Source organism: Symphodus melops (genome assembly GCF_947650265.1).
Source record: "Symphodus melops genome assembly, chromosome: 1".
NCBI classification, from domain to species: Eukaryota; Metazoa; Chordata; class Actinopteri; order Labriformes; family Labridae; genus Symphodus; species Symphodus melops.
In genome coordinates, this window is record NC_136691.1 from 34,916,934 (window position 1) to 34,943,462 (window position 26,529).

Genomic DNA, 26,529 nt, shown 5'->3' on the forward strand with positions numbered 1-26,529 from the left:
TTTTTACTTAAAATTAATTGTGAAAAGCGGAGAAATAGGTAAATAAACTGAATTAATAAGTCATATTTGCACAAATTCTGGGCCCCAAGTTTGGCCACCCAAGCAAAAAAAAAAAAAAAAAGGCTGGACACGCCCCTGCATGGAGATGGGAGGGACTGTGACAGCTCCAGGGCTGTTTGCCGTATTCAACACACCAAGCCCTTTATTTTGGAAGGTCTGACCGGCGAATTGTTGCGTATTCCTCAGAGTACTTGACGCTGGGTGGCTTCCCCAGTGGAGCTTTAGTATTTACAACAACATTATCAGAAGCACAAGCGCTGCTGCTGTCTATCACGGACAGACGGGGAGTCAACCCTTCGCGGAGACGCTTTTAGTATGTGTTTTCGGTTTACGGCACGTGTCGCTTCCTGTTCGGACTTCTTTGAAGCATTTGGGGATATTTCTTATAATGTTGGCGAGTGATATCTGTCTACCGTGTGCACTGCAGTGGTGCGCAGCTCTTCGCCTGGAGAAACACCTGTGCGCCTCTCCTCTCCACTGGCCACACAGTCATGAATGTTGAATAGGTATGGATTCAAACCTGCGCACGAGCCCACGCACCCAAACATCCGCGTATAGCTCTAGTCTAGGAAACATGAGGTATGACACTGCGATCTGCTTGTTAACAATGTCTTATTGAACGTTGCAGTTCATCAATGTGTTGGCCATCAGTTGGTTTCGCGACTTGGCCTTGGTGGCAGCAGCAGCAGCTCTCCAATGAACTAAAGGAGCATTTGGAGGATTAATGAAGGTGTTTAGGTGGTTTAATGGTTGGGTTTGATGACCAGTCTTTCCTAAATGCAGCGGGAGTGTATGGGGGAGGTGGGGGTGTCTTGCTGTCAGACAGGATGTAGGGGAGGCTCTATGGGAGAAGAATTGCCCGACCATTTTTGGTGGGAGAGCATCGTGGAGTTCTGATCACAGTTGACGCATTGCACTCCCCGCGTTTTGGCTGGTCTGGTCCATTATAATTATATAATCATACTCATGTAAGCGAGCCTTTTTTTTTCTTTCTTACAGCATACGGTTACACAGAGTACGGCTCGCCCCCTCCCTCCCCCCGAGGAACCATTTATGCAGCTCCCGCTGAGCAACCTATGAATGCCAATTATAAATGTGGGTTGGCACCAACACTGTTTAAGTTTACATAATTGTATTAAGTGCGCGCGCAGAGTGTGCGTGGTGCGCAAAATACAAAAGGGACAGATTTTTGGTTAAACGCATGACTCATGGGTTTTATAGTGTGTGTGTGTGTGTGTGTGTGTGTGTGCGCGCGAGCGCGGGTGTTTGTGTGTGCGCAATGGTAGTAGTCATTTTGAAGTTGACAGTGTGTGGGTGAGTTCAAGCAGGTGTGTTTTACATGAGGTACATACTGCAGACTCCATTTCTGACACTGATATGTGCTGCAGATTAACTCTGGAAAGCAACACTTACCAGTAAATAGAGCAGTATCCCTTTAATGAGATGTGCAGAATGTTGTCTCCTCTGATACCTCTCTCTATCCTTCTGCCTTTGTTTTTCAGAGAACCGATCACCCTAAGGCGCGGTGACTGTCTGCATTTGTCTAAAAGAGCAACAGAAGGAGCAGCACAAATACCGCACAACCAGACATCATGCAGGCAGAAACCATCCCTCGCTGCAGAGTGCTGAAATGTTAGCACAGAAGAGCAAGAGTGTCAGATCAAATCAGCAGACTGTTTACATTAGGGGAGGCGATAAGAGCTGCATGACACCAGACTCCCTAACGCCCTGCGTGTGGTTTAAGGCCCCTTTCAATCACGATCGAGAAAAGACGCATTAACTGATCTCTCATCAGCACTTTCCTGTTTTTCCGTCAGATTCAGCACTCCTGCAGTTAGCAGAGATGGAGTGGTCACTGGAAAATGTGAGGGAGATGGTGGCAGGAGGGATGCAGTCTATAAGGGAGTGTGAGGTCTGTGCTTTCGCTATAGCCATGTGTGTGCTGCTGCTCTTTATGTGGTATTGTTACAGGGTGGGCCGAGAGCACGGGTCCAGCCCTCTGCGTGGGAGGTATCTGTCTGGGCCTGGCCGGATTGGAGGGGTGGTGGGGGGTTTTATGACTTCAGACTGCAAAGGAAGGGGCAAAGGGAAGCATGGACTGTTGCTAGAAGAGCAGAATGGCTTCGCTTTCTGTCAGTCTTCAGAGTGCTTCCGTTGCACCAGCGCCGGAGAGAGTCTGAACCAGAGGCTCTATCACAGCCTGCAGGAATACGCCAAGCGCTACACCTGGTCAGGTATGGGCAGGGTGCATAAAGGAGTACGAGATCAAGGCAGATACCTGAACAGCCGACCCACCATCCAGCGGCCAGAGGTCTTCTTCCTCCCAGATCTTCCATCAGCCCCTTTCTTCTCGAGAGAGATCCAGAGGCACGATGTGGAGCTGCTGGAGCAGAGCTTCCCAGCACTCCTGGCAGAGTTCGAGAGCATCTACCACCAGCCTCCAGCTCGCAGCGGCTCCTCCCTCCCCCCCGGGTGGAAAGCCAACAACACTCCTCGTGGGCAGTGGTGGACATACTACCTGGTCAACCAAGGCACCCCTATGGTTCTCAATGTGAGGAGGTGTCCTCGTGCCTGGAGAGTGCTGGGCCAAATGCGCACCTTCATCGCCAATAATGTGTTCGGAAACGCCTGCTTCTCTGTACTGACGCCCGGTGCTCTCATCACCGAGCATTACGGCCCGACAAATGTCAGGCTGCGCTGCCACCTGGGTAAGAGAGTCTGAACTGTTTAGTGAGCTGAAACTGATTCAACCATGTGATGTGTGATGGCTCAGTGTGTATTCAGCCCTGCACAACAGCAGATGATTACTGTAATAAGCGTATTTAACCAGAGCGGAGCAGCTCAGGGAATCAGCTGCTGTCGTGTGTAGACTGAAAATGTGCATCCACTTGGATCATGATGCAACTGAGATTAGTGGCTAATATTAAAATGTTTTGGTTTTTGATCACCTTAACTTTGACTCTATTCCCAGCAGCGCCCTGTGTGACAGCTATAAATAGAGATTGTAATTGTTGTGCATGCAGGATGTTTTGTTGGACGCTTTGAAAAGGCCTATACTGTGGTTCGAGGACATTTTGAGAGCAGGTCTTTTAGTCTGAGATTTCTTACCTGGGATGTTGCTAAGCAACCATAACTGCTTCCAAATGCGTTTATTTCACAGGTCCTATAATAACACATGGACCGACTTGTTCTATGTCTCTGGCAGGTCTTAGAGTGCCACCTTCCTGTGAGCTTGTGGTTGGTGGGGAGCCACAGTGCTGGTCTGAGGGCAGCTGTCTGCTTTTCGATGACTCCTTCCTACATAGGGCCTTCCACGAGGGTAAGAAGGGATTAAAGTGTAATCTTGTGTTTCACTCTGCCTCTTATTATTCATTCCTTGAAGGAGGATTGACCTGAAAATTTCCTCATTCTTTTTTGCAAAGAAAAAATGAATCTATGAAAAATGTGAGGCTGATCCAGATTTCAGGGTTTGTTTGTTTTTTTTCGATCACATAGTTATTTTGTTCTACTGTTTCTGTGTTTTGTGCAGGTGGTGCTGAGGACGGCCTTAGAGTGGTCTTCATGGTGGACCTCTGGCACCCGAACGTGGCTGCAGCTGAGAGACAAGCCTTGGATTACATTTTTACCCCAGGCCGCTTAGAGGATAAAGAAGGGAAATAGGTGTGAGTGAAAAACCATGTCCGACAAAAAGACAGATGGAATATAGGGTGGGCTTTGTAGGATTGGGGTGCAACTCTTTTTCTGCCTCCAGACCAGCTCTCATATTCACTGTGTACATACTCTTCGTCTCATCCAGTATCTCACCTAACTCCTAGTCAATGACCGAACATTGGCCCTCTGTTATCAGTCATGTTTTCGTCTGTGTGAAAGACAGCCTCACCTGAAAGCTCTAAATCAGCTGGTACGTGAATGTTCACTCAGCCATTTGACTGACGTATATTTACATTGTGGCTTTTGCATTTCAGATTAATTGTCAGTGTAATTTAGTTTTAATAATTTTATTTTCAACAAACTTGCAGCAGAGCTGTATAGATTTCTTGATTCATCGGTTGAGCGTTCCAAATTAAACACCAAATCTCTCTAGATAGATACTCAGTAGTGCAGTAACTTTTGGTTTTTGAATTCATGGTTGACAGAAAAAATAATTTAAAGACAACACCTAGGCTCTGGAAAATGTGATGGCTATTGAAAAAAAAAACTATGTAGACTGAATGATGGTTTGTTTAATTATATTTGCTAAATAAACAAGGAAAAATCATTTTAACTTTCAAAGCTAATTTGCATTAAACGTTTCTCTGGTTCCTGAACTCAGTCATTTATGCATGAATAGCGTCTCTCGCAAAAAGAATTCAACAGTTTCCTGATAGAGAGCCTATTATGTTATAAATATAATCAATGGCAACAAGGTGTACCAAACAATAGTATGAAACTATCTTGCTGCAGTGCTTCACAGCTGCTAGAGTCCACCCCCAACCTGTTTTAATTGCTATAGACTCGTATAGTTGGCATGTATGGGTATGTCTCTCTCTCCCAGGCATCAGGAGAGACATAACGTAACAAATAAGATTTTACAAGGTATGGGTGGTATTAATTTACGCGTAACATCTTACAAGTATCCATTAATTATTTTGCACTTTGTGACCACCTACATACATCTCTGCAAGGGCTAAGTAATCTAATCACTCATTCTCCCCACTACACAACACATCAAGTCAGAAATCAAGTCACGTTTCACAAGATTGTCAGTGTGTTCTGGCTCATTTTTTAAACTCCCATTTTCAAATGTGGGACTTATTCACAGTGTTTGAATATTAATGAATGTGTGCAAATGAAAGTCTTTCTTCATGCAAAACCTTGAAAAATATTTTAGGGATTGTTATTTCTTATCTTCATGAGAAGAGGGCTAGAATAATGCTACAGGGCAGGCTGCTTTCAGACCTGCTGTTTAAAAGCAACACACAGTAAAACCAGATTACAAGAACATGCAGAAGTTGCACTCTAGATTTATTGGCACAGTCTCATTACTGATAGTTACACACATTCAGTATCCTTCTGTAATCATCACTTTAGCTGAGTTAGCTGCATGATGCACAGTTGGGACTTTACTACTGTCCTCACTAAAACATTGAACAGAATGATGAAGCAGTGTGATGACACAAACCACAGAAATAATTAGGTCATACGTTTCTCTTGTAACGTTGTAGAGACTAATCGGATGGATCCATGTGTGATTTGATAACTGAGGTCCAATGTTGATCATGACATGAATGTTTACAGACACAGCTAATATCTCTGTTCTGACTCCTGCTGGTGTGGTGGTTTGTTGTGCTCCTCCTTTCAAAAATCAATCCTGGTTTCACGAGACATGGTTAGAAAAGCACATTTTTAGGTCAAATAGTGTGAGTCGGCCTGTGCTGTGACGCTTTGGGATGAAGTGTTTTTGGTAAATTTACTAAACTCTTGTAATTTGGTTGTATTTGATATCCGGTTTGTATTTCTGTACATAGGGTAAAGATTGAAATCAAACGGAACGGTCTTGGATGTTTTTGAGATGATTGTCTTCAATGCTATATATCTATTGTGTAGTGTTGATTTGCAGCTAAAGCAAGTGCATTTCTGAAAAAGCCAATCATGAGCTCATTTTGATAGATTACAATTTGTAGATTCTGTAAAATGTTTAGGAAAACTCTCTCTTTGTTGTTGTGTGATGTATTTCTTTTTTCATTTGGCAGCGCCACACATTGCACAGTGTAAAAGGTAATGTAAATTAATCTTCAGCAGCTTTACAGGTCCATCGCAAATCACAATACCAATCCATTCGATTCCAATGTTTACAAAAGTATGATTATTTACACGCTGTTTACAACATGGGATGAGAGTGACACTCACATTGAGCTGTCTTTAATTAGGTTTAAAATCAAGAGTGCTGTGAAGAGAATCATTCCCAAAGCATTTGCTTTACACACACAGTACATGGTGGAGCAACCATTTTGTTTACATTTGAATGAAGATTTGTCCTTTAACACATTCTTGTGTGGATTTTGAACAGTATTTCTGTACATTTAATAAATGGACTAGTATCTTATTTAATCAGCTGTTGTCAGAAGTGTCACTTTAACACCAATAACACAGATCTGAGATAACTGCACACTTCATGATTGCTCTCTAATACATTCTGCTGAGTCGACCATTTCATTAATTAAACCGCTCACGCAGCCACAACACGAAACCTCAAACACTGATAAAAACATGCTGATGGAGGTGAACACTTCAGCGGTAGGGAGCATCCTACAGAAATGCCACTCTGATATTGATTCTTTACTGAAAATAAAACTAGAGGACTAAATGGATCATGTTTCCTATTTTCAGCCAGATGCAGTTTTATAGTAGGGTCACAGGGAGGCGTAGGCATGCAACGTTTTCTCAGCACTTGTTTATTGTTAGACCTGCAGAGACTCTGATGGAGATGAAGCTAGAGGCACTAAATGCTTAGGTAATACCAACATCATATCAAGAACCTCATTGTCTCGGCTCCCCACAGATGTTGTGTTTGTTGTTTCATACATATGGGTGTGCATTCGGACCCATATATGTTTCCATAGTTGAAGAAAACACAAGTTAATGTCTGTCACTTCAAAAAATCTCTGCCTTTTCTGATCTGTTGTATTTGTATTCATAAGCTCAATGTTTTGTGGGCACAGAAGTGTTTTGTTCCAGTGTCACAGCTGTCGAGTTATCACAGTATCTTAACTGTTGAGGGAGAGCAGAATACTGTAGCACTGGGAGGTTAACACAGTTTAAGATCATGCAGGTTTGTATACTGTATATGTAGCCTACTACCTTTTAGCTGTATGCATTTGCATAACCAAATCATATATTCTTACATAATAACACAGGCACATGGGTGCAAAAATGTAAGCAAATGTCTCTTTTGAACAGTGGGATGAGGAGCTGCAGTGGACTTGAGGGACCTCTAGGTGTAGCTAATGTGGTGCAATGTGAGTCTCAGACAGTGAAGAGAACATTTGAGCAGAACAACCAGAAAATGAACATTGATGAAAGACACCACAAAAACCTGTGAATTGTTGTTTTATTACCTAAATGTTGTTTTAAGATATGATTAATCAGAGCATAGCCAACCCTCGGACAAGCATATAGCCCTGAACCTGCAATACATTCATAGTTTAGCAATCACAAAACATTAAATTGGCCTCATAGCCAACCTGGTGCTTGATTTCAGACTATGGATGTTTTGCTTTTTGACTCTGGGCTATATGGGTTAAAGAAACCCCCCCCACCCCCATGCAAGTTAATCTATCAGTGTAAATTGGTACTGTGTCTGTGGTATGTTTTGCACTAGCCTATAGGATGAAAAAAAAAGCGACACACCGTAGCCCATTAGATCAAGTGCTTTTATGGATATTGTATAAATAACGTTTGCATGGACAGTTGATTAGATTTCTTTATCTTTAGTGGTAACATAGTTGTATAACAGCTCCATATGAGGCGGATCTGCATCAATGGGGGGCTCATGTAATAATTGTCTACCAATGTTTGTGGTGGAAAAGTTTTGCCGTTGATAAGGATATACTATCGTAAACATCCATACGTCACTGCCACGATGCCTGAGCCCAGCACTCGCATCACTCACATCAATGAAAGGTGACGCGCTCCGCAGCGACGTGTGTGCCCCTGTGTTCCGCTGTCTGCGCGCGCTCCTGCCGCGCTGCCGCACAACAATCAGGTGGTGAAATGTAGCCTAACTTACCGCGGCAGCCAGGCTCTGCTAAATGCTAATATGGGACGACAATGGAGAGAAAACGATGTATGATGTCGACGATGAACACTAGACCATATCCGCAGCAATGAGTTCTTCCTTTCCGAAATCTGAATCCACGACCTCCTTACTGAAATCGTCTTCGGCGGCGAGGAGACCAGCACACCTCCCTGAACGCACCGCAGAGAGCCGAAGAAGTCAGCATCACCATCAGCATCAGCACCAGCATCACCACCGTCCCGCCGCAGTCCAGAGCAGCAGCAAAGCCGAGGAGTCCTTCTGGTCGGCCGAGTGCGACGTCAGCGCCCGGAGACCCCTATGTCACCCGTCCCTCGTCGGCAGCCAGGACAGTAGTAACAATGCAGCCACGCGTAACAAGTGTAAGTCACACGCCCCTCACAACCAAGTTTCCGACCCACCGGAGCCAAACGGCGAGGCGGACCGAGGTGTGAGGGAGCGCTGCAGGTCGTCCAAATCCACACATCGGCACCACCACCGAAGAAAGCACCACCGGGAGGACCGTCCGCCGGCGGCAGGAGCCGGACCACCTGAATCTGAGCATCCCCGGCGCTCCCACACGCACAGTCGCCCGGTGCCCAGGTTGCCTTCTGCTTCGGACAGCACCGATGACAGGGCTCCTCTCTGTGAGCCGAAGGACCGAAAGGCGGCCAATGGTGGGGGTCAGGTCAGCAGTCCGTCCCCGTCCTCCTGCTCCCACGTCCCACTATCAAGCAGGTCCTCCCGGAGGTCTCGGAGGTCCAGCGCTGCTTCCTCCGCATCCGAGATCAACTTGCGCACCATCCTCAATTCACTGTTTGGGCAGGTAAGGCCCTAAAATGACAGTTTACAAAGTGCTTTACACTCAAATTTAAATGGATCGCACAAGATCCTGTGAACGTAACCAAAAATGTATTAAAGAATATTGCTTTGTTATTTGTTCAAACTTGCAGCTATTAAGTGGTTAATGGTGGTTTCTGGCTCCACTGACGTTTTGTTTACAATCAATACACTAATGTGCTCTGTGATGCAGCCTGTAAACACTTTCTGGACAGACTATAGAGAGCGAAGCTTCCTCTACACATCCATTCCTTATGTAATTTTTAAATCCAGCACCACCTCCTCAATCAGCAGTTCTGTCTCACTGGAGTGGATGTGCCAGGGCAGATGAAATGTTCTGCTGCAGAGAGGTGGAAATCTCTGAGGTACTAATCACACAGTCAGAGACAATGATATGATGATCCGATCCTGTAGCATTCAATCAGGAACACCACAGTGATTGTTGTGTTGAGTTTGAGAGTCGATGCTCCTGTTGTGACTGAGTTTCTATTTTGAGCCTTCCTGTATATTTACACAAAAGAAGAGACTCTTGATTGCTGGGAGTGATTCTGCATAGAAGTCTGTTCAATCATGTAGTTTTATCTGCATGCATACAATCTTGATATTTGTTTTCTATCACAGGCATTTTTTTCTCTCTCTTCCTCAGAAATCAGGCTAATGGTTCTCATCATGTAGTCTGTGTTTTATTCTGATTGGGGATCAGGAAGCAGTTCATGTGTTTTGCTGAATTAGGAAGCTCTCAGCTGTAAATAGGCTCAGTATTGGAACATGGAGATCTTCCGTTGTGGCTCCAAGGGAAAAATCTTCTAGTACTTATAGTATGAAAGCCTGGTCCACGAATAACCTGTGAGTCAGTGTGCGAGCTGCTCTGTGAAAACATTAGCGTGACCTGAAAGAGGTCTTTGATGAGCAAGCTGGATGGAGAGGAGTGTAATGACAGGCAGAAATGGAACACGTGGCTGCAAAGATTCATGTTCTGCTTTTGGCAATTGTGTTGGAGAAATGCATTCAATGCAACTCATGGCTTCATGTAGTGGTTTTGACAAGCCAGAATGGGAATACATGTGAACAGATGGTGATCAGGTACCTGGGGAGTTTGATTGTTTGAGTCCTTTTTACAGAAGAAGTCAAATCCTCACTAATTAATTTCCTGTGTGGTGAAGATTACCTCACGGTCTATGTCTGCATTCTATTCTTTATGGTCTTTTTCTGCAGATTCACATGATACAATGTTCAGTGTTACAAATTCACCGTACAGTGACTACATTGTTTACACAATCACTGTATAAATGTGGCATTCTCTGTTGCCATGTGGCTGCTGGAGGTCAGAGTGACCTTGTCTTTTCCTACAGAGGGCAGAAGAGGATGTGATGGGAGTGGGTGAGGGGTGTTAAGAGCGCAAATACTGTACGTACATGTGCAGAAAATGAAGCGTATGTATTTACATAAGTGCAATCTCAAGGACACAAATAAGTGTCACGCTTGAGAGTGCAGGTGAGGAGGATCGCAGGAAATCATCACACGGCGTTCTTGTACAGTTGCCTAGTAGGGATTTTTAAAGAGGAAACAAAATCACAAAAATGTTCGTGACCCTGAAATATCAGGGAATCATCAGGGTCCGATTTTTCTAACTGTGATTGTCACCTTATCCTTAATCTGTTACTTGTTTATTGTTAATTACGGTGTGTGTCAGTTCGTGTTGAATTGTCTATGTTGTTTACAGAGTGAACATAACAGTTTGGTCAGTGAGACAGTTGTGTGAAATATCTCACAAGCAGTGCAGCACCCTCCTCTCCTTTAATAGGCATAATTTGGTTTCCCTCCCTGTCCCACTTTCCTCTCTCATTTAGCTTCACACCCCCAACCTTACGACTCTCTTTCTTACAGGGTGTCATTGATGCTCTTACGATACCACATTCATTTAATTCAGGTATCAGATAGGTTAGCATCCTGGTCGTCATGGGTCTATCTGTCACTCGAGTGTGTGCTCCTCTCAGAATCCAAAGGGCAAACTTAAGAGAAAAGCGCTCTTCATGGTCTTTTTTGGTGCCTCTTATCTCCTTCGGTATGGGAAACTGCTTAGACTGGCCTCTGAAAACGGTAGGATTTTGTGACGTATTTTAACAACAAATTGTGATTTAAATTTCACCTCTGGATGGAATCATGTCACAAAAATCTTGAGAGATGTTTTATATATGGGCGATGTTTTAGTTTTTGTGTGATTTGCCTTTACAAACAATTAAAGCCGAATGTGTGATGCACATTTGAAATAATTAAATCACTTTACGGGAAAGATATGTAGTTTTAACATTTGTTCTGTTAAATGCTGCTGGATTTCAATGGGAATTGCTGCACAAACTTAAACTTGCTCTGCTGTTGTTGGCTCTGCAGTTTATTGTGTTCAACGAGTCAGACTACAGGCGTCGGAAATTGGCAGACCTAGATGTACAGCAGGACGTTTTTTTTTGGTTTTGTTTTGTTTTAAGTACAGGGTGTTCCACCAAGGAATATATTGCATAATGTCTTCCAAACACCATGTCTTTTGTGCATTCAATACATAAAGCCTGTTCTTTGGTGGCTCAGCTCATCTTTTTCTGCTTCTGATATGTTCACTGTTTGTGTGACACTGTAAGGCCAGTCTCTTCAACATGGCAGGTAAACTGTTGTGAATGATGAGTGGAAAGTTGGCAACCTGCTATTTTGTTGTTGCATTTACCTTTCTGCTATGTTTGCCACACACTTACTTAAACACACACACACACACACACACACACACACACACACACACACACACACACACACACACACACACACACGCTCTCTCTCACACACACACTCCCTCTCTCACACACACAATACTTTTACAGTACAGTGCAGTACTTTCGTAGCATTTATATATCATTTATTTTTACTCAACTCTGCTCCATGTATCTAAAACTGTTCCTACAGCTCTCTGAAGATGCTCCAGGATACAGAGAGGATGTTGTTGTGAGGGGTGCTTGCCTGAGAAGAGGTGGGCCAGGCAGAGTAGCTTTGGAGTCCATTGTTTCCATGACACAAAGCGGCATTCTCGTGTGCAATAGACATAGGCAAACCTGCATCAAGTTTTTTTATCATGTCTGTTTTTACAACAGCTTTGTTGCATATCATTACCATACACAATGCCACAACATCTATCTCACAACATCATCACAACAACATTTTGGGGAGCCTAGCAATTTTTTATTTATTTTTTTGTCTTAATATTTTACTATTTTTGTTTGGAACACACATTCAGAAAACAAACCAGAGAGCTTGCACATGATTATTGAGTATTTTTGAGGTTGTGCGTAGCTGTAAATATGTAATAATAAAACAATAGCACATGCATTGTTCCGCACGTTAGATCGGTTGTTTCCAACCTCTCAGGGAGATTGATACCCCTCTCAGGCCTCACAGGTATATATATGGCTGGAGCCAGACGCCCGTTAGCTAAGCTTAGCATCAACTGTTGGCCTGAACGGTTCAAGTGACAGATTACATCTGCCAGCCTATAAAAAAACTCTCATTGTTCACATGCTAAATCTTGTTTTTGTAAATACATTCGCTGTTTGGTTTTGTATAATTAAAAAACGAGTGCCAAACACCATAATGTGATTTTACAGGATGTAGGTTGCATGAATATTCATTGGCCGTGTGATGTTTTGTCGTTCAGAAAGAACTGGATAAGTTGTTTCAACTCTTTGTGCTAAACTAGGCTAACAGATAAGGTTTCTGACTAAAGCTTACCGACATGAGACTGGGAATGTTTTCATTCAACTCTGCTGGAGATGTCAGAGGAATTGCAGCGAAAGAGTGATTGACCTAAATAATGCGAGGTCCCAGTTACTGTATGGTGGTGTTTGCACAGTGACCTAAGTAAAGTGACGACGCCTGCAGCTGTCAGTGAAGTGATAATGGTAAATGAAATGACGATGACTGATTGACAGTTGAAAGTTCTGATGGTGACGTGTTGGATTGGCTTTCTTTTGGCACACTTGTCCTCTGTGTTCTAATGTCAGTAGTTCTGGTCAGACACTTGTTCTGGCCTGACGTCAACACTCAGTGTTGTGTTTAGACATCTTTTTGCTCCTGCAGTTAACCCCTGAGGGTTCTGGGATATGTCTGCCTCTCTTTCTGCCCTTTAAAGGTTGCGTTCATTGTAAGCAAGAGCTGAAAAAATAGAAACCTTCACATTCTTCTGTGAACTCTAGGGCTATGTTTCCCAGCCATGCTTGATAGGAATCAGCCTATTTATACGTGGAGTTTTTGTCACCGATACTTTCAGTCTTCTGTTGGGATCTATTTTGTTGGGCTTCTTTTGAGTTGAGGTTTGTAAGAGGGCTCACTATGGAGAGGATCGCTGATTTAGGTTTGGGCATCATCAGACTCAAAGCACTGTCAGGGGTGTGTTGGCATTTGTGAGCTTGTTTGTGAAAACATATGTTTTGATGACGGCTTTGTTCATGTGTTTAATTCATGCTATTTCTTAATAGGACAGAGAGCTGAGGCCAGAGGAAATGGATGGTAGGTCACCCACTTCTTTTACTGAAATTGAACAAAATGTATTTAACATGATTTAACAAAACATGTTTGTTAAAGTTCTATACAGACACAATACATTTGATTTAAATGTGCAAAAAAAAAAAAGGAAAGAAAACTGAAAAGCACACATTTACTGATGATACTCCTAATGTTGCTCAACAGAGTTGCGGGACGCTTTCAAGGAGTTTGACAAGGACAAAGACGGTTTCATAAGCTGCAAAGACCTTGGAAACTGTATGAGAACCATGGGATACATGCCCACTGAGATGGAGCTCATCGAGCTGAGTCAGCAGATAAACATGAACTGTAAGCCATTAGATGCCTTTGTGTGTGTATCAAAAGTCAAACATTAAATGTTCTTGTGTTCTCGATGTGTTCTTCTATTCACAATTCTGTGCTTACTTGTGTCTTTAGTGGGAGGTCATGTCGATTTTGAGGATTTTGTTGAGTTGATGGGCCCAAAACTTCTTGCTGAAACTGCAGACATGATTGGAATAAAAGAGTTAAAGGATGCATTTAGGGAGGTAAGAGTCTCTTGAATCACATTTAGACTGTTGCTCAGGTCATTTTGTGAGATTTTTACCATATACTTTTCCACTATTTTATGTTGTTGCTCTGTTCTGTGTCCTCAGTTTGACACAAATGGAGATGGAGCCATTAGCACATCAGAGCTCAGAGATGCGATGAGGAAGCTGTTGGGTCAACAGGTAACATTAGGGTCATAATTCAACAGATGCATGTGCATGTTTCCTCTTACATCATGCTCAGAGGGGGAAGCTCATATACTAGATATAGTATTTTGCTTCTACTATATCTCACACGAGCTGTATACAGAATGTAAAAACAATGTACATATCCATCTAATTAGTTATTTGACCAACTATAAAAGGTTTCGCAGTACATCCGTCTCCATCCTCTTCCACTTATCCGAGGTCGGGTCACAGTGGCAGCAAGTGCAGTAGGTCAACCCAGACTTCCTTCTCGCCAACGTTTTCCAGCTCCTGCTGGGGATTGGAAGGTGTTCCTAGGCCAAACAGAATATACTAATCCCCTCCAGCAAACCTCTGCCCCTGGCTCTTCTCCCGGAAAACCTCCAAAGGGAGGCATCCAGGAAGCATCCTAAAAAGATGCCCGGTCTGAGAAAAGATGTCTGCGCTGGTGAGGTGAGGGTCAGAACAAAGGTCAACCATATAATTAGAGCTTTGCCTTCAGGCTTAGCCCTCATCTCCACAAACCGTCCCAATGCCCATCGGAGGTGCCAGCATGAGGACGCCACCAAAACCAGATCATCTGTAAAAAGCACAGAGGAGATTTTGAAAAAAAATCATAAACAAAATCTGTGACAAGGAAATAACCTGCAACAGGCACCAGGAATGTTTCTAACTTTGTGCGGAGGATGAGATTCTCTGCCTTGCCACTGCTGAGTCTTAGTGACCTCTGCCAAGGTTAGTGGCCTTGAAGCCAAACCAAAGCCTTCCTGACTCCTGTCACACCCTGGTCTCTGCTTCCACTGAAGCACTGAAGCTTTACAGCCGTCTGAGCCACCTGTCAGCTGCTTCCAGAGACCCCTGGGCTAACCTGTGTATTACAGTACAGTTACTTTTATTTGTATGCAGCTTCTTAGCTGGTTGCTGAGTGCTGTGACTTGACGGTCTCTTGAGCCACAATGGACAGTGAGGAGATTTACTGTAATGACTTCGCTTCCGGCCAATCTCGTATACATCCAGGGATTTCTCACATACACAAAATTGCATACTATGAGTTCAGAACATACTACATACTCAATTTGATGGTATTAAAAGTATGCTGTTTCAAACACAGCCCAAGATAAGATGAAAGCTTGCATCCTGTTGACCAGAAAAGTACACATATCCTGTATCTTTGTCATTGCCATGTGTGAATAGCTTTCAGCCACTTTCTGGTTAACTGTGACATTGTTTAGTAAATGGATGTATGCTCGCATAAGCTGCTGTCTGATTTTTCTTTGAAATTTGAAAAATTGCCATATTTGGCACTGTTCATTGTCTTTACATTCTGATCCATGAATATGTGATAAATTACTAACAATACTTTAAAAAAAAACTAAATACAACTCCCATGCAACCTGGAATGTAATACAACATTATAACAGCATTAAAGCTTCCCACACTAAGCAGGATGTCAAAGGAAAATGGCCATGTGAATAAAAGAGTGTGTACAGCTTTCTAGGTGGTTCTCCATTACCAGATGCTAATCTCTTGTTTCCAGGTTGGTCTCAAGGAAGTTGAAGATATCCTGAGAGATGTTGACTTGAATGGTGACGGGCTTGTTGACTTTGAAGGTACCTTTTACTAACTTCTTATTTACAGTATATTGCTATGTTGCACTGTGTCATTCTACCCTCTCCTCTCTTTCCACAGAGTTTGTTCGAATGATGTCTCGCTAAGATCACATAATGATCTGTCCTGAATGTGAAGTTGTGTCCTTCTCTATACTAGACCAAGTAGGCCTACAAAAGAAGACATGCTAAGATGACTGAGCCACCCAAATCTGAATGACACTGGAATTCAGACTCCTTGAATGTTATAAGGCGACGAGTCACCTCAAACTTTCGATCAATAAGTGTTCTTCCTGAAAAGTCTCCAGTTCAACTGAGGCAGAATTTGCTGTAGCCGAGCAGATGATTGTCCAACTTTTGATTTTGCACTTTAATTCTCACTAAATAACTTCCTGCGTGGATAGCTCGCTGGCGTCTTGTCTCGTCCCTACATGATAAAAAAATGTCTCACAAAATGTCGCCTTTGATGTACATCTGTGTCAGGATGAAAGAGTGAATATATGTAGAAAATATGTAAAGGATCAGTCACTGTCAAACACTTGTGTGTGTTTTATTTTAGAAACTGTAAGTGAATTGTCCTTTGTGTGACATTGGTGCTCCTACCAGGAACCCATGTGGCAATATAACACCTGTATTGTACCTGTGTGACCATCTGTGATTCTTCACTGTGCCAGTCCAGTCCTATAAAAGAATCACAGTCAGACAGTATGTGCAACTACGAAGCAAATGTCTGATATTGATGAGAAATAGAGCTGTGTAACACAATTCAGATATGTTATCCACTATTGTCTTAAATCAAGGAAGTTTAACTACTGTTTTAGGAAATGTACATCTCTTTCAGAGCTAAGACCCAGAGAACCAATGTGCTGGCCCACACGAGCTGCTTGCTCTGTATGAGATAAATGGCAGGAATGACATATTTGAACTGTTTTTACATTGAATGTGATTATGTTGTACCTGTAATGTATGTCAATGTCAATATGATTGTAGTTGTGGTACATTCCACACATCTGTGTCGTCAAAGCAATTTTTATGCATGCCAAAGAAAATTTATTAAATTCAGTATGCACATTTGCATTTTTGTCTAACAAAGTAAATAAAATCGTTTACCAAATTAACTGTAGAACAATAAAATGTGTTTACATTTTAGCTCTTTTTCTGTGGTGATGTTTCCAAAGAAAATACAGGTGCCCTATAGTACATTACTACATTAAATGAAATGTAGTAATATACTACATAAATGTGGTATTTTTAAAAGGCTGACAACATCTTAAGTTTACTGGGACTTTTACATTCACGCTTTAGTCTCTAACCTTTATTTTATAGCCGCAAGGCCTGGATCAAAATGTCATTATCAATGTATAAGTACCATCGCATGTCTTAAGGGCAGACCTTCTTATAATATCTATTATTCATATAGGCCCTATGTCTCTGATAAGACGACAAGCTGGGCGAGAGCTGTAGAAGCATCCCTGAGGATAACTGTTATGTGCTGTGTCTCTGTGACCTTTGACTGTGATAGGATTTGTTGCAAATGTGTTTTAGAGATAGAAATAGTATTAAATGGGTCATGGAGATGTCTTCCTTTTTTAATTCAATCTTTTTGCTCCATATTAAATTATTGACTCACTTTTTTTTCCGACAAAATAATTAAATAATGTGAACAGTTCAAATGATTATGCTACTATGATACAACAAGTTGCAGACATTGGCTAAGACAAAATACAGTACATGGCAGAAACTAAGCAGCCTAATAGCACAAATCTGCAAGTGTGACTGATAAATCTTCAGCACTACATTCTTGCAGACAATTTAACAATACCAGGCTGATGTGTTTGTTTTTATACAGAGTATATTTCACCGTATGTTTACAATGTTGTGTTGTTGTGTTAGGTGAAAAAAACCCAACATAAAACACCTGTCATCCAAGAAGGTATTCGTGTTGCCATAGCAACTGTCCTCATTCATTTCCTGTCAGACCCGCTCTCGAGTGCGCCGTGTGCGCGCTGCGTTGGACTCAGCTGATTGGACAAAACTTGGTCCGTACCTCACCGGAAGAAGAGGGGCGTGAAATCGTCTTAAAGAACACGTGTAATATACTACTTGACCAAAAATTCATATTTTCCGGTCTCTTGAAAAATTATGTAGGACGTTAACTTTTATCAACAGACTGAGTGCTAGTACTGATGATCAAAACTCATTAGATCTCGGCTTTGCAGGTTTTTAATATTTAACAGTTGAACAGAGAAGACCACAATATAAACATTAAATGAATTTTAATTAATGACAGTAGAAAAAATAGCATCTATTTTCTATTGGTGGTTATATAAAAGTCTAAATTCCTTGATCATAGTTTTGCACTCTATTCTCATTATTTCACGGTCCTTTTAATTCCTTTATTTTATACCTTCTCTTATTATCATTGGATGTCATGATTGCAATTCTTTCATCATTAAAACAATGATTTCTACCTGAAAGGATTAACGCGGGGAATAATATTCTCAAGCATCTCAAAAAGGGGGTTTCGATGGTCCTTGTTCGGTCAATCAAAGTTTGTATATATGGACATACATATTTTACAACCTATAATAATATTACTTAGCTTTTAATATTCATGTCATGTGTACGTTCATATGTTTTATTATACTTCGTTGCAGTTTATAGTACAGGAAATCTAAACCCGCGGATGTGATTGGACATGGTACCTGTCAATCATCGGTCCTTGGTGCTCTCGGTTAGGTAGCACTGTCCCGCCTCCTGCACACTGGCAGCCGTAGCTAGCAGCAGATGTTAGTCTGGATGCACACATTGAATGAAAGTCAGATTATCCGGCTGTAACCACTAAAAAACTAAGATTATCTACGATCAGTGAATTTGTCTGACAGTGTATAGACACCGTGTGAGGCTGAATCAATATAGATCCGTTTATATATATTGGGAAAAGGAGATATTTGTGGAAGGTAAGAGATGTTTGAGTCTCACACACCAAGTATTTCTGGTTAGACAGGTAGGTTTGCTAGCCAACGTTGATCGCTGTTAAATGCTCAATTTCTGTCACTGTTGGACTGTTTTCTTCAGATTCAGACAGTCGTTCATCATGCATGTTGTTAACGTGAGGTCGACGGACGTGTTCATGAATTTACGTCATATATTTGAAGAGTCGCTGTTTGCTCCTGTGCTAGTGCTACTACCGGTATCGGTGCTGTTCCCGTTAGCATCCCGGCTAAACTACAAATATCATGTTGCATGTCATGTGGATGAGCTGACTAACCCTGTGTGATGTGTGTTACATTTTGACAGTGTGTGTGCGTCGCAGGCTGTGCGGGAGCATGCAGCTCGTGGTCGGGCTGGTCGCAGCGCTGCTGTCGCTGCTGGCGGAGCAGAGCTGTGCAGACAGCGGGGGCCCCAGCCTCTCCGAGCGGGTCATCTGGGCTGTAAATGCCGGAGGAGAAGCACATGTAGACGTGCACGGCATTCACTTCAAGAAGGACCCATTGGAAGGAAAGGTTGGCAAATGTGAGTCGATTTATTTTTTTTTTTTAGCTGTGTCCCCCCCCCCCCAAGAAGTGTTTCTGAAGGACATTGTGGAGGTGTAAGTTGTCCTCAGAGGAATAGATATATCCAGCTGTATCCCCTGCAAGCTCTGGCTTCCGCAAGTAATCACAAACTAACGAGGAGTCAGCATAAAGCTGTGCAGCTCCGCCCCCTCTCAGAGAGTTGAGGAAGCAGGTGATGAGGTGATCAGGTTGACTGCAGGGAGTCATTTTCACCCTCACTTATCAGGCTCAGATTCTCTTACTGCAAGTTGGACTGAACACAATGTGGTAACTTGCCATTTGACACAGAGGGGCTCTGTATTTCTGTGAGTGCAGGAAAAGGTCAGGGCTTGTGTAATGTTGGTATGTACTCAACTTGAACCATGCTCCTTTTTACAGTCATGTTTCTATTAATGTCGTATGGTGAGCACAGTGCACACTGAGTTAAAGGTTTTCTTATTTTTTTTATAGCGTCTGATTATGGTTTAAAGCTCCCAATACTTCGCTCCAGTCCTGAAGACCAGATTCTGTATCAGACGGAGCGCTACAACGAGGACACTTTTGGATATGACATTCCCATACGGGATGAGGGGGACTATATCCTTGTCATGAAGTATGCTGAGGTGTACTTTGCCCAGTCACAACAAAAGGTATGACAATACATGAATCAGATGTACTGAAGTTAAAAGGCCTTTGGCAGTTTTTAACAAGCCAATATGAGCCTGTTGCAGATTTCTTGAATCAGTGTATTTGTTTTACTTCACGCACCGTGACATGACATCCTTTTTACAGAACAGAATATGCAGACAACAATGTGGGAGGTAAATAAAGGAAAGTGTCATCAAGTAATTAGTGCACAGAGCGTGATGCAGTTCCATAGCATACAATATGGCACAGCTGTGCAGACAGTTGGCCACAGTAGACATGGGTACCAGTGAGTACAAACGTGATGTAGAAACGAATGTAAACAATTAGGACTACAGACGCAAATTAGCTTATAGCTTACTCTGGTACAGCTAATTGGCTCTACACCGCTCCTGTCAAAATAAACGCATAAATACAAATAAAATATGTTCTGCCATGTTTTTACCCCTCAAGAATGATCTGCACAGTCTCACAAGGTTCAGATCTTTGCTCACTTTTGCTTGTACATATTCTGTCGTTGAATAAAAGGCACATTGTTGTCTATGGACACCACGTGTGTATTAGCTGTTAATAAACGCATTTGATGTTTGATGTTCAAGGTGTTTGACGTGCGTCTGAACGGCCACGTGGTGGTGAAGGACCTGGATATCTTTGAACGAGTTGGTCACAGTACGGCTCATGATGAGAACGTCCCTTTCTCTATTAGACGTGGGAAACTGAGCGTGGAAGGACAGGTGTCGACTTTCAATGGAAAGCTGACTGTGGAATTTGTAAAGGTGAGCTTTTCTTACTAAAGAGAGTTTGTTCACTCTCTCAGTGATTTGTTGATTGTTTTCCGAGATGTTGCTGATGGATGGGACATAAAAGAACATGTTTGAAAAACAAACAATGAGACGACATAAACCGTGGTCTGACAGTTTTAAACTTTTGAATGGAAGGCTCCATTATTTGCATATAAAATTTGACTGACTTCTTCAAAAACGTGGCCGCTGTGTAAATTTAAAAGCATATTTGCATATCGTGTGCTGACAGGCACTGGAAGTGTGTGGGCCATGTAAATGACCGACATTAGTCCCACATTTGTTATCACGCCATCATAATATTTTACTCATGGTGTAGTGCACCAATTAGCTTTGCTCCCAAGAGCGTATCAGACAACGTCTGTCTCTGCTGCCGTTTTTTAATTTCCCTGATGTTAAACATTTCTGCATATTAGTCATCGCTTTCCCTCTTCTCCAGTTTGGATAAATATGATTGCTTCTTACTGTGATTCAGGGAAGTAAAATGAGTTGCTCTAAATGAGCTCTCTTTTTAATGATATTTAATGATCCTTTCAATCCTTTTGAAAGAGTCTCAAAATGAACTCCGCAGTTCTACATTTAGTTTTTCCTGTCGAGGGCGAGCAGCAGCTCTGCTGTTAGAAAACACTTTTTACTCAAGTGTCTGCCTGTCACGTTTTCCAACCTCCTCTCTATATTAGACACTTCCTTTAATAATGTCTTGTATTATTTAAGTCTTTGTATTTTTTATCCCCTTTATTTAATTCATGTTAAACTGGCTCATAGCTGTTCTGTTTTTCCTTTTGCTATTTGATGCTGTTTATATTCCCTGTTTTTACTGTTTTTTTGGAGCTGTTGTGACACCCACATTTCAATCAATAAAGATGATCCTTATCCTTTAACCTAGTCTGTATAACATCTCCTATGTTGCCCTCCTTGCAAGTAAAACAGCACCATGCGCTAATATACTGCTGTATATATTTTACTATTGGCAGGACTTTGTATTCACTGATAGGTGGGCGAGGGAGAAAAGTTGACGAGTGTGTACTGGCGACGTGAGTGCTGCAAAATGTGTCCTAAATGCCAGGATGGAGAAAGGAGTATAAAATCTGAGAGAGTGAGAAAGAATAACTCTGTGATGAGTTATTTCATCAGAGAGACTTTCAATCACAGATATCTTTGAAACACATTTAAGCCTCACTGTGGATCTTCTAATGAAGTTGCATACCAGTTATTGAGACAGATAATTTGAAAACTACTTAAAATACTGCTTTTCTTTTGGCTTCAGGCCCTAGGACTACTTTACGTTTTGTTGCCTTCATATTCCCTTGTAAGCCCTGGGCTTTAACAAATGAAAGACTTTGTACCTGTAGGCTAAATCTGCATGATGACGTACTTAAAAATGTCTTCTCCCCCCCCCCCTGCAGTGACCTCTTTCTTCTTCCTACTTTCCTTGCTTCAGATATCTGGCCCTCACTGCTTTTTCTCTCCTAAACACGATTCAAGTGCGACACGCTGTTCACTCTTCTTGCGAATGCTTAACTATTCATCTGAAACTGACAGGAAGTGTTTTTTTCGTCTCCACGTTAGCGGCGTAAATTCACCTGCACCTCGTGATGACTCCTTTGTTTTGTATCAGTCTGATACAGTTTGAGTTAAACAGAGGAAAGTGATTATGTTCAGTCAGATAACATTGATTACTTCAAGTCGAGTGTTTTATTAACGGATGGTCTTGTTTTATTCTTTTAACTAATGTTGTCCATGCTTGAATACTGTACTGATATGTTGTGTGTTTTAGGGTTACTATGACAACCCAAAGGTCTGCGCCCTCTATGTAATGAAGGGAACTTTAGAAGGTGAGTCTCTCGATGGAAAACATAACCCTCAGCATTTTACCTCACACTCAGATTAGATTGAAGATAGTGATATCCTGCTCAACCAGAGAACAGCGTTGAAGATCAGGACGTGTAACAGCAGTGTCATAAACAGTTAAACACGTCCAAATAACTGATGCACACATTTCTTTCACTGAGATTTTCACCATCCTGACCCATCATTCCTATGCCTTTTTTTTATTTGACAGATGTGCCCCCGCTTGAGCCTCACCCTGGCTTGGAGAAGCCTGAGGAAGAGGAGGAAGAAGAAGAGGACGGTGAGGCAGGAGAAGACGGCGGGAAGAAGAAGATCATTTTAGATATAAAGAGCAGGGTCCAGTCAGGCCCCCGAACACCAAACCCATACGCAGCTGACAACAGCAGCCTCATGTTCCCCATCCTGGTGGCGTTCGGGGTGTTCATCCCCACACTGTTCTGCCTCTGTCGGCTGTGAGCCACGACAAGTGATCGAGGACGCGTCAAACTGACGTAAGTGACTATGAAGAGAGAGGCAGGGAAGGGGGCGGGGGTCAAGGAGACAACAGCAGCCCGGGTTACAAATCATACACAGAAGAGAGCTCGGAGAAAACCATCACAACGAACGACAAAAAGAGACAATAACTTTTCGGGAAGCAGCTAGGGGATGAGACGAGTGCTGCGGTCACATTCTGCCGCTGGGGTGGGAAGAGAGGTGTAGGAAGTGTTTGCTGCACACTTCCATGTGAATGTGTTTTGCATCCACCTCTGCTGCCCCTTTTTGAACTATTTCAGTCATTTCCTCTCAGAAGATGGGCAGATTTTACAGATGCCAGTGTGAACGGTTTAAAATCTTATTTCAGCAGCTAAGAGATGCACAGGAGTGATAAGTCTGGGCCTGTTTTATAAACTAAAAGAATTGTTTTGTACTGGGTTTAAATAAGAGAAACCACGAGTCAAACAGTAAGGGGGAATAGGCTTTTTCATTTTTCTCAAATTGTCACATTTTTGTGTTTTGTTCCACTCAGATCTAGTTAGTCCTTTGTTGACGTGCCATCATCCATTTGCCATAAGTCATTAAAAGAAGAAACTAGGAGTGCTGAATCAGTCAACTGGCCTTTACATTAGTACAGTTTGGATTAAAAACTAAATGAATTCAGAGCCATGAAGAGTGTCAAACCGCCCTCACAGATTCTTTTTGGTATTCAAGGATGAATCCATTTCGAATGTTACACTTCACAAGGTTAGATTGCTGAACATTCAATGGCTGCTTTCAGTCCCTGTTGCGCGCACACAGTTGCATTTAGTGAGAGGCAAAGTTAATGCTGTGAAGTGCTGAAGCTTCAGTGAGTCGGGATCTTTCCATCGCTCGCTGTATTTTCTGTGACCTCTGCCTTTTCTACTCATTCATTCATTATGCATGTCTGCCTTTTTTTTTTTTGGTTTCACCAAAGAATGTCTTTATTTGACCTGCTCAGAGGAGGAAGGCTTGTTGGCCGGGTTTTAATTTAAAAAGTAGCTAAATAAAATCTGATTCTGTGACGCATCTCTGTGGCACTTTAGCTGGTGTTTGGTGTACTTGGACCTACACGACCCTCCTGTCTCACAGTGAATTAGCGTGCTAGCTTCTTCATACGTCTGCGGCTAACTGGGAAAATAATAGTAATAGTTCTTTTTGTTTTGTCCCAAACACGTGTTGCAGTTTCAAACAGAACGCTGTGTAGACTCTGCCAGCCCATGAACTTAAGTCCTTCATGTAATTTAAAACGTAGGGAACATGCTGCTGCAGTTTCATATTATGACAATAAATCCTGAGTCTGGGCCAGACAGCCAACAGTTTTCTCTGCGTCCTCATCAAGCAAGCGACAGAAGAGCCTATTATTGGTGCGAGTAGGAAATCCCGTTTAATAGATATTTCAAATTAATGTATATCGTGCGCCCGTCATTTTCCACTCAGTCTTTACTAATCTGTCTTAAAACTTCATTATGTGGACTGTACCATTCTGTTAATTAAGTGTGAGTGTTTAATGCAATGGAGCGACATGGTCTTGTCCCTCATTTGACAAAGCATACTAAGTGCAATTTTATTTTTATTTTTTACCCCCCCCCCCTTTTTTTTTTTAATTATTAAATCTTGTTTGCCTTTTTTTCCCCAACTTGTCCCCATTACAGAGTGTTACTCTGTGTGTTTAAGCCTTAGCTCTTTGGATTCCTCCTCTGCTTTCCTTGTGGACTGAAAAGCAGCTTTGTTCTTCATTTCGTGTTGTGTTGTGAACCCTCCTATTTATGTATCTTGTTACCTCCCTTAAGTGCTTAGCTCAACTCCAAGGAAAATTTTGTAACTTTGCCTGTTTCACTAATGCGTCTTAAATGTCCCCCCCCCCCCCCCCCCCCCCCTTACCATACACAGTACTTGAGGAGGAGGAGGGGGATACATTAATAATTCAGGTGTTGTGGATCCTTCCTTGCTCCCTGATTCCCCTTCCCATTTTGATTGATGGCTGGAAACAAGCTTGTGTCAAATATTATTTTGTCGGTTTTTTTTTTCTTTTTTAATTTATAAAGGGTTGAATCATATTGAAGATGTGTAAGCACCTTTTTTTTTTCCTCTATCTCTCTCTGAAAAGATGCAAAAAGTTCATTTAATTCAGCACCAAAGTCACCGTGTTCTCTTCCTCCACAAGTCTCCACAGCTGCGTGTGTATATAAGGTACAAGATCACACTATTTATCGCGTGACGCCTTGTTTGGTTCTCTTCACTTTTCAGTTGTAGGTGAGGTGTTTGCTTTGTGTTCAGTTTGTTCTCCTGAGGAACACTCTGTGGCCTTTCTTCTCGGGAGGAACGGGTGTCGGTACAGAAAATAAAACAAGCGGTCAGATCAACTGACTGCTGGAAAGTAGAATAAATGAGATTATATCTGAAATGTGGGATCTTCCATTCTATTATGTGTAATTTAAATCAGAGCAGGGCTGATCTGGAGATGTTTTATAATTCACTTGGATTTATGTTTGACTTTTTTTCCTCAGGATCTGGTTTATTTGAGTTTTTTCTTTTTCTTTTTTCTTTTTTTATACGTGATATTTTATTGGTGTGACATTTTGCACTGCCTCATGTATTTTAAAATCATTTGTTTGTGTGTTTGTCTTTGTTGCCTTGAATTATTGAATACATTGTGCTCTACCATAATTCGCCTTGAAGTTGCTCCTCTGTTGGCTTCTATCAAATCAGTCTCTTTTTCCTCTCTGTTCAACAACTTTTCAGGGCGACAGTTTTATTCAACACACACACACACACACACACACACACACACACACACACACACACACACACACACACACACACACACACACACACACACACACACACACACACACACACACACACACACACACACACACACACACACACACACACACACACACACACACACACACACACACACACACACACACACACACACACACAGTAAAAGATGTCTGTCAGTATATAGAATACACCTCCAGGCTGTTGTTACAGGAGCGTAGCCTGTCAGTATAAAGCAAAGGTTCACAGGAGGACTCTGCAGCCCTCGTGTTAAACAGTCTTACCTGTAACAACTGCAGCTTCTTACAGGCTTTTTTTTTATTATTATTAACAGTTATTTTACAAAACACCCTATAATTGAATGAACTGGAGTGGAATGAAGATCTGCTCTCCGTGTTTTTTTTTTTTTTCACATGAGAACCAAAGAATTGCTGCAATTCCATTAAAGCTCTAAAACGTGGCGTCCAAACATGTCGTTAAAGGTTCTTCTTTTCCCTCGTTCTTGTGTTTTACTCACCTGAACAAGCTGTGAATAAAACCAGGAAAACAAACATGTCACGTCCAGAATTGTGTTCTCTGCCAATTCATTTCCCACCATGACACCCAGTCGTCTCTCAATTCTCATCCTCAGTCATTTTTAATTTCCCCGCTTTAATTACTGTAAATTTGTTTGAGGTGAGCATTTTCCGCTTGTTGCTCTTTTTGTTTGTTTCTCTTTTTTTTTTTTTTAAGAAATTGAACATGTGAGATGAATTTAAACTGAGACAACTTTGAACAGCAAAACATCGACCAGCTTCTCCATCGTCCAGGCAGCAGACCCCACACACACACGACGAGATGACAGTGCGTGTGTATAATGAG

At 42.1% G+C, this 26,529-nt stretch overlaps 3 protein-coding genes across 5 annotated transcripts; all 3 read left to right on the forward strand.

The window, feature by feature from the left end:
* Window positions 1–227: 227 nt before the first annotated feature.
* Window positions 228–6,150, forward strand: asphd2 (aspartate beta-hydroxylase domain containing 2). Of its 2 annotated transcripts, none has more exons than XM_079369528.1 (4): window positions 228–639; window positions 1,563–2,768; window positions 3,266–3,379; window positions 3,590–6,150. In XM_079369528.1, exons 2-4 carry the CDS (start codon window positions 1,904–1,906, stop codon window positions 3,718–3,720), a joined length of 1,110 nt encoding a protein of 369 aa, XP_079225654.1. In that variant the 5' UTR covers window positions 228–639; window positions 1,563–1,903; the 3' UTR covers window positions 3,721–6,150. The 2 variants fall into 2 exon arrangements, with proteins under 2 accessions (XP_079225654.1, XP_079225653.1); XM_079369527.1 differs by having other exon boundaries at window positions 228–566.
* A 1,243-nt stretch (window positions 6,151–7,393) lies between these two features.
* cabp1a (calcium binding protein 1a) lies at window positions 7,394–16,702 on the forward strand. 2 transcript variants are annotated; one of them, XM_079366262.1, is made up of 7 exons: window positions 7,394–8,660; window positions 13,189–13,219; window positions 13,400–13,543; window positions 13,652–13,761; window positions 13,870–13,944; window positions 15,485–15,557; window positions 15,637–16,702. In XM_079366262.1, the coding sequence occupies exons 1-7, from the start codon at window positions 7,926–7,928 to the stop codon at window positions 15,660–15,662; spliced, it is 1,194 nt and encodes a 397-aa protein (XP_079222388.1). In that variant the 5' UTR covers window positions 7,394–7,925; the 3' UTR covers window positions 15,663–16,702. The 2 variants fall into 2 exon arrangements, with proteins under 2 accessions (XP_079222388.1, XP_079222389.1); XM_079366263.1 differs by lacking the exon at window positions 7,394–8,660 and adding an exon at window positions 10,446–10,774.
* A 1,578-nt stretch (window positions 16,703–18,280) lies between these two features.
* mlec (malectin) lies at window positions 18,281–25,551 on the forward strand. The gene is made up of 6 exons (XM_079358706.1): window positions 18,281–18,514; window positions 18,855–19,070; window positions 19,562–19,740; window positions 20,335–20,511; window positions 22,313–22,370; window positions 22,598–25,551. The coding sequence occupies exons 2-6, from the start codon at window positions 18,884–18,886 to the stop codon at window positions 22,840–22,842; spliced, it is 846 nt and encodes a 281-aa protein (XP_079214832.1). The 5' UTR covers window positions 18,281–18,514; window positions 18,855–18,883; the 3' UTR covers window positions 22,843–25,551.
* Window positions 25,552–26,529: the final 978 nt, after the last annotated feature.

Coding starts and splice junctions, on each gene's coding strand:
- cabp1a (XM_079366262.1), top strand. CDS start 7,926: ATGAGTTCTTCCTTTCCGAAATCTGAATCCACGACCTCCTTACTGAAA. Junction 13,945..15,484: donor GGAAGCTGTTGGGTCAACAG/GTAACATTAGGG, acceptor TCTTGTTTCCAG/GTTGGTCTCAAGGAAGTTGA. Junction 15,558..15,636: donor CGGGCTTGTTGACTTTGAAG/GTACCTTTTACT, acceptor CTCTTTCCACAG/AGTTTGTTCGAATGATGTCT.
- mlec (XM_079358706.1), top strand. CDS start 18,884: ATGCAGCTCGTGGTCGGGCTGGTCGCAGCGCTGCTGTCGCTGCTGGCG. Junction 19,071..19,561: donor GGAAGGAAAGGTTGGCAAAT/GTGAGTCGATTT, acceptor TTTTTTTTATAG/CGTCTGATTATGGTTTAAAG. Junction 19,741..20,334: donor TTGCCCAGTCACAACAAAAG/GTATGACAATAC, acceptor TTGATGTTCAAG/GTGTTTGACGTGCGTCTGAA.
- asphd2 (XM_079369528.1), top strand. CDS start 1,904: ATGGAGTGGTCACTGGAAAATGTGAGGGAGATGGTGGCAGGAGGGATG. Junction 2,769..3,265: donor CAGGCTGCGCTGCCACCTGG/GTAAGAGAGTCT, acceptor TGTCTCTGGCAG/GTCTTAGAGTGCCACCTTCC. Junction 3,380..3,589: donor ACATAGGGCCTTCCACGAGG/GTAAGAAGGGAT, acceptor TGTTTTGTGCAG/GTGGTGCTGAGGACGGCCTT.